At 34.5% G+C, this 17,753-nt stretch overlaps 1 protein-coding gene across 2 annotated transcripts in view; it reads right to left on the reverse strand.

The window, feature by feature from the left end:
- The window catches only part of IMMP2L (inner mitochondrial membrane peptidase subunit 2), a 405,705-nt gene that overhangs the window by 122,348 nt on the left and 265,604 nt on the right, over positions 1-17,753 (reverse strand). For both annotated transcript variants that reach the window (XM_056482156.1, XM_056482155.1), the window contains exon 4: positions 12,714-12,779. In XM_056482156.1, the coding sequence (XP_056338131.1) occupies positions 12,714-12,779 (66 nt within the window). The remainder of the gene's footprint in view (positions 1-12,713; positions 12,780-17,753) is intronic.

The following is a 17,753-nucleotide window of genomic DNA, read 5'->3' on the forward strand; positions in this document are numbered from 1 at the left end:
TGGAGTGGTGGCACAGCTGTCACCAGAAATTGGAACTCCATTCTTTTGTAAACAAGATTTCTTTTGTGAAGCTCTAATTTGAATCACAGGATTTAGTCTGGAATTTGAGATTCATCCTGTAATGCATCTTCCAGTGGGGACTACAAACTCCATTCATTTATAAGATCTTTAGCCCTAACTTAATTGCAGTATCTAAAAAGCTGACAGGGAATAAACATGACTAATGATTCTGATTTTCTCTCAACTGCTCACCTATCCAGCAATCTCTCTGCACAGAACCTTGCAGGGTGATCACAATTGATGATGTTTACATGTCTGACATTAGAAATAACTATTGTAGCAAATCACACATGTATCTCTGCAGTACTTTAAAACTGAACTAAAAAAAAAAATAGCTATGTTTAATTTAACCTAAATTTAAGGGGCAATTTCTGGTAAATTTCTCATTTTCAGAATAAGTGAAACATTTCATTCTCTCTGCAGATCTTAAAGGGATGCAAATCCTGTTCTCAGAGATGTCCTGTTCAAGGCATACCTTAGCAAGCAAAGCCCAACAAGAAGGAAAGCAATTTCATTTGTTTTCAAATTTATGTTTATTGCCAGCCACTGTCACTGTCAGAGCATTTCAGCTACTTGAGAACACCAGCTTAGCAATCTTTCCTTGATATAAGAGATATGAGGTTTCTTCCTCCAATTTGCTTCTATTTATTCTAAGCAGAATTTGTCTCCAGTGAGTAAGGATATTTTGAATTTCTCATAATTAAGACAGAGTGTTTAAGCATATATTATACATTTAAGTTCTATTTAGAGTGAAAGTTTCAGTTGCCTGTGAAGTGACAACACAGAAACAAGGTTTGAAAAGCTGAATCATGATTCATTTCAATCTATTTTTCAGTTCTCTTTTCAGCAGACTTATCATATACCTTTTAATTCCTAACAAATTTGGCAGGCCTTTTCCTCATTCATGTATAAATCACATATACATATTCATAAAACATATTTATATGAGTAGACATATGTATATATGTCTACTCTATATTCAGGTTGAAACTCCAAGTACATTATATGAAATATTTAGAAGGGCTTGCTTATAAATTTAGGATTATAAATTACTGTATTATAAATATAAATTACAGTAGGCTGTCACAGTAATGTAACATAGTTTAAATTCCTTCTCCAGAACAAAGCAGCTGTCCCAGTAATCACATGCTCAATAATGACTACAACACAATCACACTGGAAGCTTGTCACACACCTTAAATCAGGGATACTCTTTATTATTTATCATCCTTCAAATATCAACCAGAGTGTATACTTGGGAGACAAAGAATGGGCCAAAGTCAAATAGTTTTCATTCATTGCTGTAAAAGGTTCCTACTTACACCACACAGGGGCCTACGATCCCAAAGCTAACTTTATGTACATGTAAGAAAATTCAAAAAACAATTTTCATACAGTAAATGAGTCAAAGATTTAAGCCCAAAAGGTTGCTGAGTGTTTGCCAAAACTTCAGCATGATATTTTTAATTGCTTTTCATGAACCCTCTAATTTGTTATGAAGAGTGACTTGCATGCCTACACATAAATGACTGGTGCTATTTTAGGTAGTCTGCTGAGACATCCTCATGACAAGGGCAGACATAACACAATGTTCAAGAGAATTGTGCCTTTCTGAAACTGTAGTTTATAAAACCAGACAGGATAACTAGGACATCTAAAATGGCATTGGACAGGTATGTTTAAAGCAACTGAATCCCATCCATAAAGCCTGTGAAACTCAGAGTTTTCCTTTGGATATTAATGGTTACACCAAAGGACTTTTTAAAATTCATCACTCAACTTTCAACAGTTAATTATAGAACACCATTGATGCAACAATTTCAAATATGAATTGCATGATTTTCCAGCACTGAATATACTACATGGAAATTTCTCATAGCAGAAAAGGCACCTAAAGAGGTAATCACTAAGGAAGAAACATCCTTCATCAACATATGCTAATCTTTTGCCCTTCTTCTGGCAGCAAGTCAGCATCTAACAGTAAATACAGCAGAACCAAATTGAGCAGTTAAAAGGTGAATTTTGCCTAAAAATCTTAAGCTCTCGTAAAAGACAACTCTGGGTCAAAAAGTAGATGTCCAACATATCTTGACATGTTCAAAATTTTTACATGCCCGTGTATCAAGTGATAGTGTAAAGAGATCTGCAAATATTTCTAACAGTTCTAAACTCCATTATGTACATCAAAGGATACAAAGGAACAGAGCTCAATTACCTCTGCAAAGGGCTTTACAGACTGACTTTAGTACAGAGATAAATGAGGGATACATGGGCATGAAGTTGAGGACAGGGCAGGCAGAACAGAAACATAATTTCCTACACATTCTCTAAAAATAAAAAGAAAAGGAGGGAGATTATAGGATGAGTTACACTACACTGCACTGCATTAGCTGATTAACTGTGGATGTAGATATTTCCACAGTAAATGGTTAGTTCTGTCCAGGCAGAATTTTTAAGTCTATATTAAATAACAAGTCTCAAATTATCTACAAAACGGTCTAACTTTTCTTGTTCTTCAAAATCATTTAAAAATCACATTATCCACAGAGAAGTGAAATGTGAGGATGCCTCAGTTTGCTTTAAGTTTGTAAACTAGGGGCTTTCCCTTTACAGTCCTGTAACATTTCACTTGTAGCACTGAAGTCTGCTTTTGACTTTGTTGTCTTGCACTGACATATCCCAAGGCTGCTGTGGCAATGCTTTTACCTTTTTCTTCATTAAGACTGTACATTCCATCATTTAGGGAGCTCCCAGGAAAGCCTGTCTCAGCAGACAGAGAATACTCAGAAATACAGAGAATACTCCAGATTTTAAGAAACTTTTTACAAAACTCAGTAGACATATATGTAGCATTCCTGGTATGTCTGCTGTTTTTGCCCATGTTTGGGTATTCTCAAGCAAGAATAGCAGTAAAAGGGATAAGGATGCCACTAATTAAAAACAGTAAAACAGTTTAAGTCTACGTGGCCCAGAAAGACAGAAAGTAATTACGAAAACTTCGATATTAACTATACCTCTAATATCCTCTAGGAAAGAAAAAAACAACATTTAGAGTATTTGAACTGACAGAGGGAAACAATTGGGTTTAAAAGTCCTCAGGCCTTTGTTACTGCTTCAAAAACTAAACCAAATTTTTATATTCTCTGTAGCAGAGATCTCAAAAGAACATATCTAAAGCTGATCTAACTGCACAGACATCAATATTTCCCAGCAGAAGACAAAATTAAGGACCTCTCTGCAATCTACCTGCAAGCTTCCTGTAAAGAAATACAGAAACTCAACCAAAGAATTAACATCATAATGAGTTTATTATATCTCTCAAATAATTCAAAATGTTCAAGGTTTTTAGACAAACAGTTTGAGAAAACATAGAAACACAAACACTGCAGCCAAACATCAACAAGTGCTTTTGACTTAACTATCTGACAATGTAAAGACACAGAGTTGAATAGTTTTTTCATATGGAAGGAAATGTAGTTCCTCCTCAAAAAAGAAACTAGAATTAACAATAGTTGAATAAAAATCACAGGGATGAAAAATATTCTGGTGCTATAAGATTCCTTACGTCATTTTTAACCTTCCCATAAATTCGGCTCTAAGAGTTAATTGTACTGAAATAAACATTAGCATAATGCCTACGGATACAATTTTTTACCTGGCCATGGAGTATTGGCAGCATAGACAATGAATCTAAACCGTAGAATAATTCATTAGGAAATATGCAGTAGCTGTGGCAAGATTTACTACAAATACACTCAAAGTGTTTTTAAAAATTAATATTATGCTGCTATGCTTGGCTTAATTAGCTCTCTTCTTCATTTACAAAGCATATCTGTCTGGTTTATGAACTCAGTCTCTATTCCCCATTCTTGAAAACCTGTTTAATTAAAGTTTTAACTACTGCATAAGTTTTAGAAACAGTACAACGACTTTTATTGCTATAAGCCTAAATTATTCTTTTAAATATTATCATATCTACATATATTGTATCAGAAATATGACAAGACACGCTCATAACACTCCTGAGTATACACACAATATGTGCCCTCTGTTTCCATGATGCTGCACCTGGGCAATTTTGGGGGCTTTGCACAAGCAGTTGGATTGTGATTAATTTAGCTCATCAACAAGTCAGTTCTCCTAACTCCATTAAAACTTACCTTTCTTTTTTTTTTGGCATATATCTATTTCTAGCTTGTTCAGTGATTTCCTCATTCATTATTCTATTTTATCTCTTTTATATGTCCATCACTTATTAGACTCCCACTTCTACTAGCAGGTGACTCTACTTTGGTTTTCAACTACAGCAAATCCTATCACAGCCTTTTTCAGCATTTATCACTTCTTCCCATTGATGCTATTATAAATTATTAAATATTAATTTACTCTTGCTATACATACAAAATTGAAATATAGACGTTAGACATGCTAGCTGGGGTCTGTCTGAAGTTCTAGAAATGCATGACATACAGTTGATCATAACCATTTTTGGGTGCATATTAAAAACCTTGTGGCATAATGGTCAGTGAACAGAAATTATTTGTGCAATCACTGCCTACAGACTACACTAAAGTAAAAAATATTTCTTGTCTCCCTGTGCACACATGCTGGATACTCTACTTAATGACTTGTCACCCATTACACCCAAATACACTACAGTTTCATCACACAATTTACTTCACAGAAGCAGAACATCAACAATAGTCAGTTCTACAATAATTTTAAAAGATAATAGTCATTTTCCCTCCTGTTCTCATTTGAATCTCATAACCACTGGGGTGATCAATTTCAAAACCTTATTAGTTCTGCTGCTGTGAACTATTCAGGACATCAGATTGGTTTGCAGTACAAAACTATAGAGGCAATCTTTTTAAATTAGCAATTTACAATTAATATTTCTGCCAGTATATATTTGTAAATTTTCCTTAATAAAAAACACTATGTCAGAATTTTCAAATTAAAGCATGGCAAATTATTTCATATGACTTACAAACAGTGCAGTAAAATAGGCAGGAGCACTAAAAAACTGTCAGGCTGTAAATCTCATGAAGAAATGAAGCAAACAAATGGGAAAGTTCATACTATTTTTCTAAGTTTAAAAAAATAATAGACAGCTAAAGCATCATCAGTTCATTATGTGCAGAATTGTGTATTCATTACTCCACTCAACGGAAAAATTTGACATGCATAAAATCAACTTTGAAGAGATGACATTTTTTGTATTCTTTACATATCTAATCCCCCCAAAAATGTTTTCTTTACATATGCACTTATCCTTAAAAAAAAGTTTTAACCAGATTTTCATTTAGACAAAATTGGCCTATTTTTTTAGCATTAACAGAGCTGAGAGCCGTCAGAGCAGCTGAGGCTCTGATCTGGGAGAGCTGCTCAGACGATCCCAACCGGCAGTGTCGGTGCATTTTAAGAAGTTACTGTGCTTCAGCTGGGGTTGGTAAGCAGACATGTGGTCCCTGTCAGCTCATTGCAATGACAAGTACATGGTGTTCACTTAAGCTGCTTTCAGCAGTTCCAAAAGGGAGGCCAGGTGAAAGCACTGGGAAGATGAGCATTTAGGAAGAACACTGGAGGCAAGCTTTGCTCTTTTTTTATCAGCATCAAAAGTGATGCAGCTGCTGTTGTTTTCCTGCACATGTGTGGAGATGGAAATTAATTTTATCATTAGACTGGAGTATTTTAATGCATATGATCAGCTTAAATCGATCAAGTGAGTAGTATCTCCAGTTCTGGGGGGTGGAAGAGTGGGCTTGTGTCTGTGTGTAGAAATGGAAGGGGATCAAGAAAAGCAGTACCTTTTAAAAACCACCACCTCATTCATTTATAGTTACCTGACCAATACTCAATTCAAAATGAACAGAAAGTCTACTTAAATCTTTTTTCAAAGGAGACAAAGAAATTCAGATGGAAACCCCTCCCACCCCCTCACGTATCCCAAAAAAGTCATCATTTGGGACTCTAAAGCCAGAAAAATGATGCAGATAATAAAACAAGCTCATACTGAGACTATCTTGCAAGATGGTTTTCTACTAATTATAGTTATGTGGATACAACTCTTTCACGGTGTCACTGGATGAGTTCAGCAACAAAATATGTTCAAGTAAGGCAGAAAGACGACTTTTGCACTGCTTTAAAATAAAATAACCAGTAAGATTTATTTACGTTATTCAGAGTAGAGTATTTTGTTTCAGCATGCTTTTCCTCAAATTGCAAACATAAGAATATGTTTGGTCCTAATACTGCTTGAGTTAATAAAAATTGTAGTTTCAATTTACAGGAGAAAAGTGCATGAATTTCCAGGTTTTGAACTTGTTTGCCTTCCAGTACACCTAGAAAAATCTGTGCTGACAAATACATGAACTTATTGTTCATTTTCTGAGATGAGAAGCCCAGGGAGCTCAGTTAATATCTGTTCCACAAGCTTCTTATATAAGCATAAGCCTGCAACAACATCTTTCATCCTGACTTTCTCATCTATAAAATGGGTTTAATACTCTTTCCTTCCTCCTACCCTCATCTTTGTTCTTGTCACAGTGAGCTTTTCATGCAATACACGTAGATGAGAGCCAGAGTTGAAATGAAGCTGAGCTTATATCCACAAACTGCTTAACCAGACATCTAAACACTGAGAAGATGCAGATTTAAACTGCTTAGAACAAAGAGCATTTTTACTAAACACACCCTTTATTCCAAAGTCTAAGTATGGATTTCAGGGCCAAATTTCACATGACCAATGACATTTGTATCCACAGGTTGAAAAAAAAAAAAAAAGTAATTTTTGAATATTGAAATACATGAAGGCATTTTTTTAGCTATTAGATTTTTAAAGTGTTACTGCATTTTAGTCTCTTGCTGCTCACTTTTTTAAAAATCTTCATATAGACAACCTATTGAGCTTCCCATTGGGATGATTATACTTGTATGCATGTCTTTTCTAACCATCTGATGTCTTGGCAGCAAATCAACTTCTAGTGAAACAGAAATCAAATGTGTCTCTTTGAAGAAAAATATCTATGAAAGACATGCTGTCTTACAGGAGATGACTATACTGCGTTTAAACTTCTAACAGAAAACATTCATCTAAATGTGAAGTAACTCGTTTGAAAATTAGTATTTGCTGTCATAGAATCATAGGATAGTTCAGGTTGCAGGGCTCATCAGAAGGATGGATTTGGCCAAACTCCAGCCAAAACCACAGTGAGCTACAAGGTTCATTATTGAGAGCTTTATTCAGTAGGGCCTTGCACATCTCCAAGAATGGAGGCAACAGCTCCTGTGGTAAAGCCCCATTGCCTGCCCATCCTCAAAGAGAAAGTTTATTTTTAATCTGGTCTGAACCTCTATGGCCAGTGCACCACTAGGCTGAGCTCCACCTTCTTGCCAACCTCCCCATGGGTACTGGGAGTTTTCTGTTAGGTCTATGACACAACAGTATTCTTTCTTTTCCTAAAACACTTGTGTGCATTATAGCCCTGGTCATAATGTCAAATTTCAGAAATCTATCTTTTTGTACCTGGCCGAAAGATTGACAGAACCTTACAAATTCATTATGGATACAGAAAATCGTCATCATGCATTTCTCAATTTGTTTTTCTGGGTTAAAGATGCTGCACCAATATACATTCCCATCATTTGCATATACAGAAATGGAGTCCAGTCATGCAAGGACTCTGCACATGGAAATGGAATAAAAATCAATGGAAACTCTATTTAGGAGACTTGCAAGAATACAATCAATGATAAAGAGTCATAACAGAGCAGTACAGCTGAACCTAAAAGAAAACTTTCATTGGCTAAAAAATATCCCAAAAGTTAGTACTGCCAAAAAAACTGCAAAGATGTACAAACTGGTGAGATATATATTCTGTGCACATGGATGCAAAACAAGAACTTTTTAGAGGATGAAGAGATTCCATCTAAGGTATTTTGACTGCTACTATGTCCTTTAGATACATAAAGAACTAAGACAGAATAATATGAAGAAGACAGTCAAAATAAAAGATGTTGCAAAATTTGCAATCTATGAGGATGGTGCTGTATCTCTGTAGAGTACAACCTGTTCTCATTTCCACAGATTGACTCCAATGTGGATCTGACCTCTCACAGATTTATATTCACATTTCAAAGACAGACACAGCAGACTTTGACAAAGAGGAGAATAGAACACAGCCATAAACACACTCTGTGTGTCATCATCTACAGTGATTCCTAGATTTTAATATGTTTCACTGATAATTCATTTTCCTGTTCTAACTATCAGCCATGGCAAGCAGTACCTTACCACACAAGCAGTACTGCAGAACAGTTACCAGGGTCCTATGTGCTGGGGGCAGAGAGGAAAGAGAGAACAAATAGAGTCTTACTATAGCATAGCACTAGTGAACATAAATTGCTTCTGTATGATTAAATGGCAAAGGTTTGTATGCAATTCCTGACAGGTGATTGCCCTGAAGATGTTATGTACAGAGACATTCTTGTGCTCCAACACTGGCAAAGTCTGAGTTTTCTGAAGGCTGCTCTGCTTTCTAGAGGCAGGCACAGATTTTTTGGTATAATCTAACACAAGTTGTTATCAACCCGTATGGTCTCTGTGTGAAGACAGCTGTTTTGTTGGAAAATCATTCCTGGACCTTAGTGGGAAAAAAAATATGGCAGCCATAATATCTGACGAAATTGAGTTGATTCAGTAAAACAAAAAACCCCAAAACAATAAAAACCCCTTAATGATTTTCTTTTTCACACTAAAGGGATACTGAATGCCACCGACACAAACTCTCTAAGAATAAAAAAATCAACCCAACACCTGCATGGAGTAATGACAGTTTGAAGCTGAAAGGGTTCTCCAATAAGTTGACAAAATGACCAGATTTTGCTTTTAATTTAAGGAAGTATGGGATCTTTATCTGGAAGAAATATAACAGCCTGCATGAACTTGACAACAAGAGTATGTAAAGTTAATAACAGTGATTGCTGCATTTAATAGCTACTGTTGGATGGCCTTTATTTCTATTAATTCTCTACCCTTTTTCAAATTCTATTATATTTCCCTAACTTTCTGTGGCAATAGTTTCTACAGCTTAATGACAAATCTTGTAATAAAAGTTGAAAAGTTATTGTTGAAAGGTCAGTTTAGACCTACAGCTTAATAAAGTAATGATCCATGTCTGCTGTGTCATGCTTTGACAAACAAGGAGTATTTCCTTTTTCACATCTTCAGAGTAATTGTGCAAGATGCAACATGTAAACACACACATTTTCCTGAAGCATTCCGTTCAGAAAACTAACTCCTGAAGAGCCTAACAATATTCCCAGACATAATCTTTTTTAAAAAATTACTCTTTCTAGAGGCTCACTAATCATTCTTAACTCAGGTACAGTATTAAGAAGCAAACAAATAGATGAAAAAAAAAATTAACTGGCACACCAAGCTCCTGCAGACCTGTGGAACTGTGACAGACAGGAGAAAACAAATTAGTTCAGCAAGGTACTGAATAGACCTAATTTCAAATTTTACTAGCTTAATACAAATTTAGTTTCTTTCTCATAAACCATCATTTATTTTTGTTACAAAAACATACCATAACTCATCTGTGAAAGATTACTATAGATTTTCTAATTACCAGTAATGCATTTAAGATAAATGAGTTTTAATAAGTTTAATTTCAAGGTTTTCCAAGTGTTTTATAATACCAACATTAATTTTTAACAGATTATATTGACTTTTAAAATAAGGCCTCCTTTGGAAACTTATCATTTAAACAGTCTTCAGGAACCGATTTTCTACTTAAAGTTAACTCTCCTGTGAATCCATGGAAAACAAAACAAATCCTGATCTATGGGAGCTACAATTTGCAATATTGTCTGTATACAACCTGACCTATAGACTCATTTGCAAGGACTAATTGTGGAATTTTTGTCCATTCTTTGAATTCTTTTGAAGAGGAAGTTGTACCAACTTATCTAAATTAAATTATTTGTTACAAGTTTGTGGCATGTACAACATGCTTCTGGTGATTTACTACCAAACTCACTTCACCTGCACAAGCAACTAGACTGGAAACAGGAATAGAGAACTGATAACAGGAGAAAACACAGCTTCTAGTATTATCCCTAATCAAGCTCAAAATTGATCAAATAAAGATAATTTGTTCAGCTATGAAAGCACAACTACAGAATCACAGATCATATTGCCTATCACTCCTCTTATCTCAGCCCATGACAATGCTGTTTGTCTGATTTAATTGCGGCTGTAAATGAAATGCCACCCAGCCACTTGCTCATTCCAACCCTCCTCCCTGCCAGGGGCAGGGAGGAAAATTGGAAAGAAAAGGGAAACTTCATGGGTTGAGAAAGAAGAGTTCAATAATGGAAAGGAAATAAAATATAACACTAATAACAACAACATAAACTAATACAATAATATTTCTGACTACTATCTTTGCTATTGTTGTTGTTCTTATTATTATTATATTGAAAGGAGAAAAAGAGGAATAAAACTCAAGAATGGCAAGTGATGCATTGTAAAATTGCTCACCTTCTGTCCCCAAGCAGTGATCATTGCCCCCCAGCCAGCTCCCTCCATTTTGCACAGAGTATGACATTCTATGATATGGAATATCCCTTTGGCCACTTTGGGTCCTTCTCACTGGCAAAGCATGGGAAACTGGAAAGTCCTTGACTTGTGTAAGCACTATTCAGCAAAAACTGAAGCATCACTGCTATCAACATCCTTCTCATTCTAAAGCCAAAAAATACAGCACCAGCTACAGGAAGCAAATTAACTCTATCCTAGCCAAAACCAAGACATACAGCAAAAAGCTCTGGGACAATTGTCACATCATCAAATAAAAAAAAAAAAAAAAAAAAAAAAAAAAAAAAGCATGTCTGAATTACTGAGAATTCTACCAATATTTCTATCAGTATTTCTATTAATAAAGTAATGTAACCAGGTTTACCACAGAAAAATGAGGATCATTGTACAGCCTTCTGTGTCCATGAGTGGACACTAACCTGCAGGCTCATCAGTATTCTGAACACACTGGTGCCACACACCTTTGTCTATTTGACCAGGACACCCACAAACGTTAATTAAAAGTTCCAAGTTTTAAAGAGTTTGAATGTAGAGCACTGTTAATTTCCTAAAGATAAAATTTATGTTATTAACTGTCCTTTTTTAATCAAAATCTACATTCAGTTTCAAGAATTAAGGCAAATATGTTAATAATATGGAACAATGTAAAGTAACCCTTGAAGTTACCTTATATTGCAATCTTTTTCTGATATTGTCACAGAAATGAATGAGCATGAATAACATTCTTATCACTTACATGAATTACAGCACTAATATAAATAGCAGAAAGAAATAAGCATCTTCTTAAGGATACAGGTCAATAAAAGACTGTACAGCCACTACTCCTCTGTCTTTAGCTCTTGACAGTGATAGCTAGTTTTAGCTTTGCAGTTTTTGGACATCAAATTATCTTCTTTGTGCCTGTTATTTTTGATATTTTGCTTCAAAAGAGAGGTAACAATTTATTTTGCTTTCTCAAACTGAGATAATTCAGAATTTTTCAATAAAACAGAAATTGTATTGACTGAAAGAGAAAAAAAACACATAGACATGTTCCACAGTGCCCATGCTATTAACTAGGGCCCACTGAGATCAAATTCAAACCCTTAATTTCAATTGCAGCTTTCAAGTACTCCTTAAGCAGTCACTACACCAGAGCAAGAGTCATTATCTAAATGAATTGAGTCACAGTCTCCCATATTGTCTGAGTTCTCCCAGGGTCATTCACATTCTTAGCATGGGAAACCAGGGATTTACCCTCCCACCTCTATGCCTATCCAGTTGTGTACCTGGGAAAAAGAAACCTTTTCAAGCAAGCATTTTCTTCCAAATAATACTGTTCCCACAAAAACTTTTTATTTATATCTAGCTGTAATTTATTTCTACCCAGCCTCAGTAGGAAGCTCTATCAGAGTAAACCAAGTCTTGAAGTACTCTAGAGTCTACTCTTGCTACAATGGGATTTTTTTTTCTGATAGAATAATTTACTCAAAATCAGTTGCACCATATTCCCTACAGATGCTGACACACTGCAGTGAAGACAGTAATCTATAAGTATTCTTTGTCTCAAAAACAAAATAAAATAAAATAAAATAAAATAAAATAAAATAAAATAAAATAATAAAATAAAATAAAATAAAATAAAATAAAATAAAATAAAATAAAATAAAATAAAATATCAAACATGAGATCCTGAAACAAACAAACAAAAGCCTAAAAAACAACCTACTTCTACTTACCCACCCCAGCGCAAAACAACAGCTGGAGTTTCTACATGAAAAACCACAGCCCTAAAATCTCATTGAAAACTGCTGTACAATTACCTGCCTTGATTTGTGGCAGAGATATTCTCAGAAACAAGCATTATTTGTATCCTTGTACATTTCATGAGTAGTTTTGTGTAGTATTCCTCCTGTCATTAAAATACAGGCAGGTACATTGCTGACATCCTTGTTAATAATAGACAGAAAATGCTAGAACATACTCGTTGTCTAGGATACTGATTTAAAGTACTGGAAAGCTGCACTATTCCTATAAAGACTCTGAGACTAAGGCTTAAAATACTTACTTGATAATGTCTCCTTCAAGAGCAATCACTCGTTTAATGATCTTCTGTTCAGGATTTCTAGGAGACCTGAGACAGGGGATAAGATTACACAATCAGTAACATTCCCATTGTTTTAAGAAAAGGAAATAAACAGACCTATGAAAGCCATTAGAAGGTTCTGTGTTCTCCTAGAATTAGCATCAGTCACTGCTCCATGGTGAAGTGAAGCTACTGCAATCCTTGCCATGGATCATTGAAAAGCACTTGGTCACCTGCTTACAAACAGCACAATAATCAACACACCTTTTAGCATGAAAAATACACTCCACCACATTAAAAGTAAAGCATCCCACTACCAATGAGGAGGGTACCTTTGCAAATAGATTAATATATTAAAACCTGAATTCCCCATCATTTGTGGGGAAAATGTGTTAAACATTTATGTCATTCAATCAATTTGGGAGAAAAAAAAAACTTCCTATGCTATTTTAATATCTATCACTCATTTAGGTAAGCCTTGCCTAGGAAATTGTAGAAGTTGAAAAATAAAACTTGCAAAATTTTCTGAAAGTTGAAGCTTCTGAATGCATTGTTTTCATTTAAAGTTATTTTCCCATAGCATCTTTCATTGAGTAGATTCTGATCATACATTACATAACATGAGAAAGCAAAGATGAACTTGCATGTTCAGCCTGAATATTTCAACTTCCTGGAGACATATTATTAGATAGACTATTAAAACTGTTATTCTATTGTAGTTTTGACAGGTTAATGTAATAGAATTTATATATGCACCACAAATTTCCTTTCTCTTTATGCTTGACCTCTTCTCTTTTACTCTTCACTTTTAATTATCTAACTATGCAAATTTAAAATAATATCTTCATTTTATTAAAAAATCTTTTTATTTGCTGCTTGTACATAGAAAAGTCAGGGAAGGAACAAATTGTTTTTATCTTGTTTTGATGCTTGGGTTCTCCCTGTTAAGGCTTCAAGTACAGTCTGCTAGACACACCACTGACAGAGGTGTATGTTACATTTTCATGGTAAAAACCATCTTTGAACTCATCTCTGGTCAAATGGTAGCACACTAAGATTACACTTCTTTAAAAAGCAAAGCTGAGCTAAGTCTGGATGAAAAGCTTGCCCACACTGCTGCATGACTAAAGGCATTTGAGGTTCACTTCCAGTTCCAGTAATTAAAAAGAAAAATGGGTTCAGGCTTGTTTTTCTTTTTTATTAATATAATGCAAAAAAAATCCAAGTATTTAAAAATTAATTTGAAGTTCTAATAGTTTTTCTTGTGTGGGCATGCCAATACATTTGAAATAAATTTCTCTTTCAAAGTAATGAAATAAAAAGAAGCCTAATTTTGAATTTCAAAATATCAAACAGCTTCCCTTTACAGTTTATCAAGCCTTATTTTCAACAAGCAATGAGGAGCAGTGAACATGAATAAAGAGCTTATTTTTATTCCCGAGTCATCACTTGAATTTTGAAATCATTATGTAATTTACAGTAGTATTTTATTTAGCATTAATTTTACCTGAATAGCTGAATATTCCAGTTCAGCCTTGCATTTCATGTTCCTTCTTAAGGTAGGAACACAGAGTTTCATCATATTTTACATGTCAGCCTTGGGAGGAATTAATCAAGTTTTAGATGCATTTATGATTTAAATAAATTGAATATCCACAGCACTTTCTGATGCTGCTCCTTGCAAGCAACACTTACTTCATTGAGCACTCATCTGAGCATTGACCATGTCTGAAACTCAACCAAAGCACAGTCTATGAAAAGGCAACAAACCTTTATTTCAAGCTGTTATAAATTTAAAATATTTTTTAAAGTTACTTTACTGCCAATTGATTTAATCTTTAATCCATTTAAGCCCAGGCTGTAATATTTTAATGTAAAATTTAAGCAATGGAAATAATAGTGCATAATGTATGTGATGAAATGTGCATTTCTTAAAGATTAAATAAAAAAAAATTTTATGTTTGCTCTTTCAAAATTCTGTTCTGGTTTAACATCTAACTTTCAAAGTAAGGTTCTCAGCAACTTCCAAGCAGGCATTTCCACTTGATTGGGATATATATATATTGTAATGCAATTACTGACATCTCCCTTAATTTTCTCTCCTTATGCAAAAATTTCTACTGACCTTAGAAAAACATCTCTCTAAATTTGAGGTATGATTAGTTGTTCTAAGAGTAGTTACTTTTTTGCTAGCAATGATATATTTAAACCAAACATATAATTTATCAGAAAAACTTCAAGGATTTTTTTGCATATATTTTTATGAAAGAGTAATATTTTTAATATTGGAATATAGAATATTTTTAAAATAAAATTCATACAAACATTCAGATAATAATTCATTAAAATAACAAAAGACAGACTAGCAGGCTCAAAGTGGCCATTACTACAGGCACTTTTATACCAAGGATTTTCAAGAGCTGAGCAGAATGGGTTTTTTCCAAGAGCCAGTGTGGAACCAGGAGGTAAGAGAGACTGGTTCTGAAGTGATGGATATCGATGCCTTTCTGAATGGTGTACAGCATAACACTGGGATTTCACTGATTATTGAAATCACAAAAACATACAGGTCATTTCTGTCTTCTGTATTCAACCCTACAGAGAACAGTGAGGGATCACACTGCTACAAAGCACGTTTCCCAGGAAAAACAGAAAAAATTACACTGCCAGCAGAAAAATCCACTTTTTAGCAAGCAATTATCAGATAGAAAGAGTGACAATTCCCTGAAAGCTTTCTTTTTACATATTTAGAAGCTGAGTATTTCAGTCAATATTACTCCTAAACGTCTCCCTTTCAACCACTTGGATTACTTATTTACTCCAGTGGATCCTGCCCAATTTTAAATAATTGCTCCATGAGTAAATATAATTTGATCAAACAAAAATTTTTCATAACACTTCTTGGTTTTGTATGTGTCATTTGATTCTTCCTTCATTCTTTGAATTTTCTAAGTACATTCTTCTCAAGAGCATCTGCAGCAAATCATGCTGAACTTCAGTTTCTATAGGCTTTTCTAGAGAAAAAACTTTTAGAATATGTCCTAAGATCCCAGCAAAACAAATGAAGCACAGTCCAACTAAATAAATAGTACAACATACAATAATATTTTTTCCTTTAGTAAACATTTAGCTTTTTTTAGTACCCATATCAGAAAGAAACCTGATACTGTGAACTCAACGAAAAAGCAGACAAAATATTTCAAACTGATAGCTTCAATTAGATACTTTGATGACCTACATGTGTTTAATGTTACCAATCCATTATCATAGTCAACCTGGAAAGAGTTTGTGCTCACTCTATGAAAATTACTGGAATTTTTATAACAACTTAGCATCCTCCAGAACAGGAAAAATAACAGGAATTTATTAAAAAGTTGCAGAGAAAAGGGCCTAAATTGTTCAATCATCTGTTTGATTGAAATATGCATCTGTTTATCTATGTATATGCATAAGTATGTATATTACTGTTAGGAAATTACATCACTTTTTATGAGATAGAAGCAAGATGTTTCGGCAGAGCCTGGAAGTTTGTCTTCTTCAGATTATTCTCAGTTTACTTCAGATTTAGTTTTATGTGATTTGATCATCATTTACATAGAGGCAACTGAAGAAATTAGCACTGTGTTGTTGTAGCATAAACAGACTAAAATAGAGAAGATCATCTTCTTCAAAATTAAAATTTCTTCCTCTATTTATGCTGCTAATGACAGATACTAAAAAGGATTTAACTCCACAACACAGGATGAGAGAGAATTTTTGAGATCTCAGCCTTACATTGTGTCCCAAGACATTCACTCAGTGAGCTCTTCATTCCCCAAAACTAATTCCTCTCTCATCAAAATTCCCATACACTTCTGGGAATTTCCAGGATTGATGCAGGAGGAAAAACATGCTGTTTGTCTCCTTCTCAACCCATTTGGGGATCCAATAAATAGCTAGAGAAGTAACTAAAATACAGATAGAGGACAGAATAAGTGGCATTAATATGCCTAAAGATTTGGGAAGTTCACAGTATGGTTTTGGTGGCTTTACCTAAAATACATGCTTGGAGGAAGAGGAAACAGAAACAGTGGAGCTACCTCATTCTTTTTTCCTGCTGCTCATCCTTACTTCCTGTTGCCAGCCCAGCAGCTAATGCTCAAACTCTGTACAGTAGTAAATATGAAGCAATATCCATTCTTTCAGTCCTCCTAGTACCACAGCTATGACAGAACATATCCAACATAGACAATTCTAAATAATGCATAAGAATGGAAATATACTTAATATATGCACATATTTTCTAAATCAAAATATTTTTAATCTGCTTGTTTAGCTTTTTTCCCAGTCCATAACTTTCATCTAAATTCCAGGCTTCTTTATGCAGATAGAGAATCTCATAATAAATGTTATATCTAATTACATTATAGGTTGTGACACAATTTCTATATTGTGGCAAATAGCATGCAAAATAACAGTGAAGGAAAAAAATATTCACACATTTTATTCTTGCTTTTGTTGTCATTCTTGTCATCAATTTCTCTTGTACAGAATTACTGCATTAAATGTATCCAGTACCAGGTTTAGTGTCTGTGGACCCACCAGCACAAGAAAGGTATTCACAAGTGGAAAAAGTGACGCTGAAATAATAGTAAGAGAAGAGCAATGTAAGAGCAGTGGCTAAGGAAATTGGGTCTGTGCAGATCAGAAATTAGACAAAGGGTTCAATTGCTATTGTCATCTGTCTGATTGCTGATTAGGAATTTAGAATTTTTGGAAAGGTACACAACAAAAGAGATTAGTAATCAACATGAGTTGCAGCAAGGGAAATTTCAGTGGTGCAGGTTGCCCTGAGAGGCTGAGACATACTCAGAACTGAATGGGACACAGGTGTGGGCAGTCTGACCTAAAATCAATCTGACCCAAACTCAACTTGCCTTGAGTGGTTGGTAAGATTAGATAATCTCTAGAGGTGCCTTAAGACATAAATTCTTTTTCACTACTACAGCCTTGTATGAAGAATCAGGATGTTAATATCTTAAA

Source organism: Oenanthe melanoleuca, chromosome 1A (genome assembly GCF_029582105.1).
Source record: "Oenanthe melanoleuca isolate GR-GAL-2019-014 chromosome 1A, OMel1.0, whole genome shotgun sequence".
NCBI lineage: Eukaryota > Metazoa > Chordata > Aves > Passeriformes > Muscicapidae > Oenanthe > Oenanthe melanoleuca.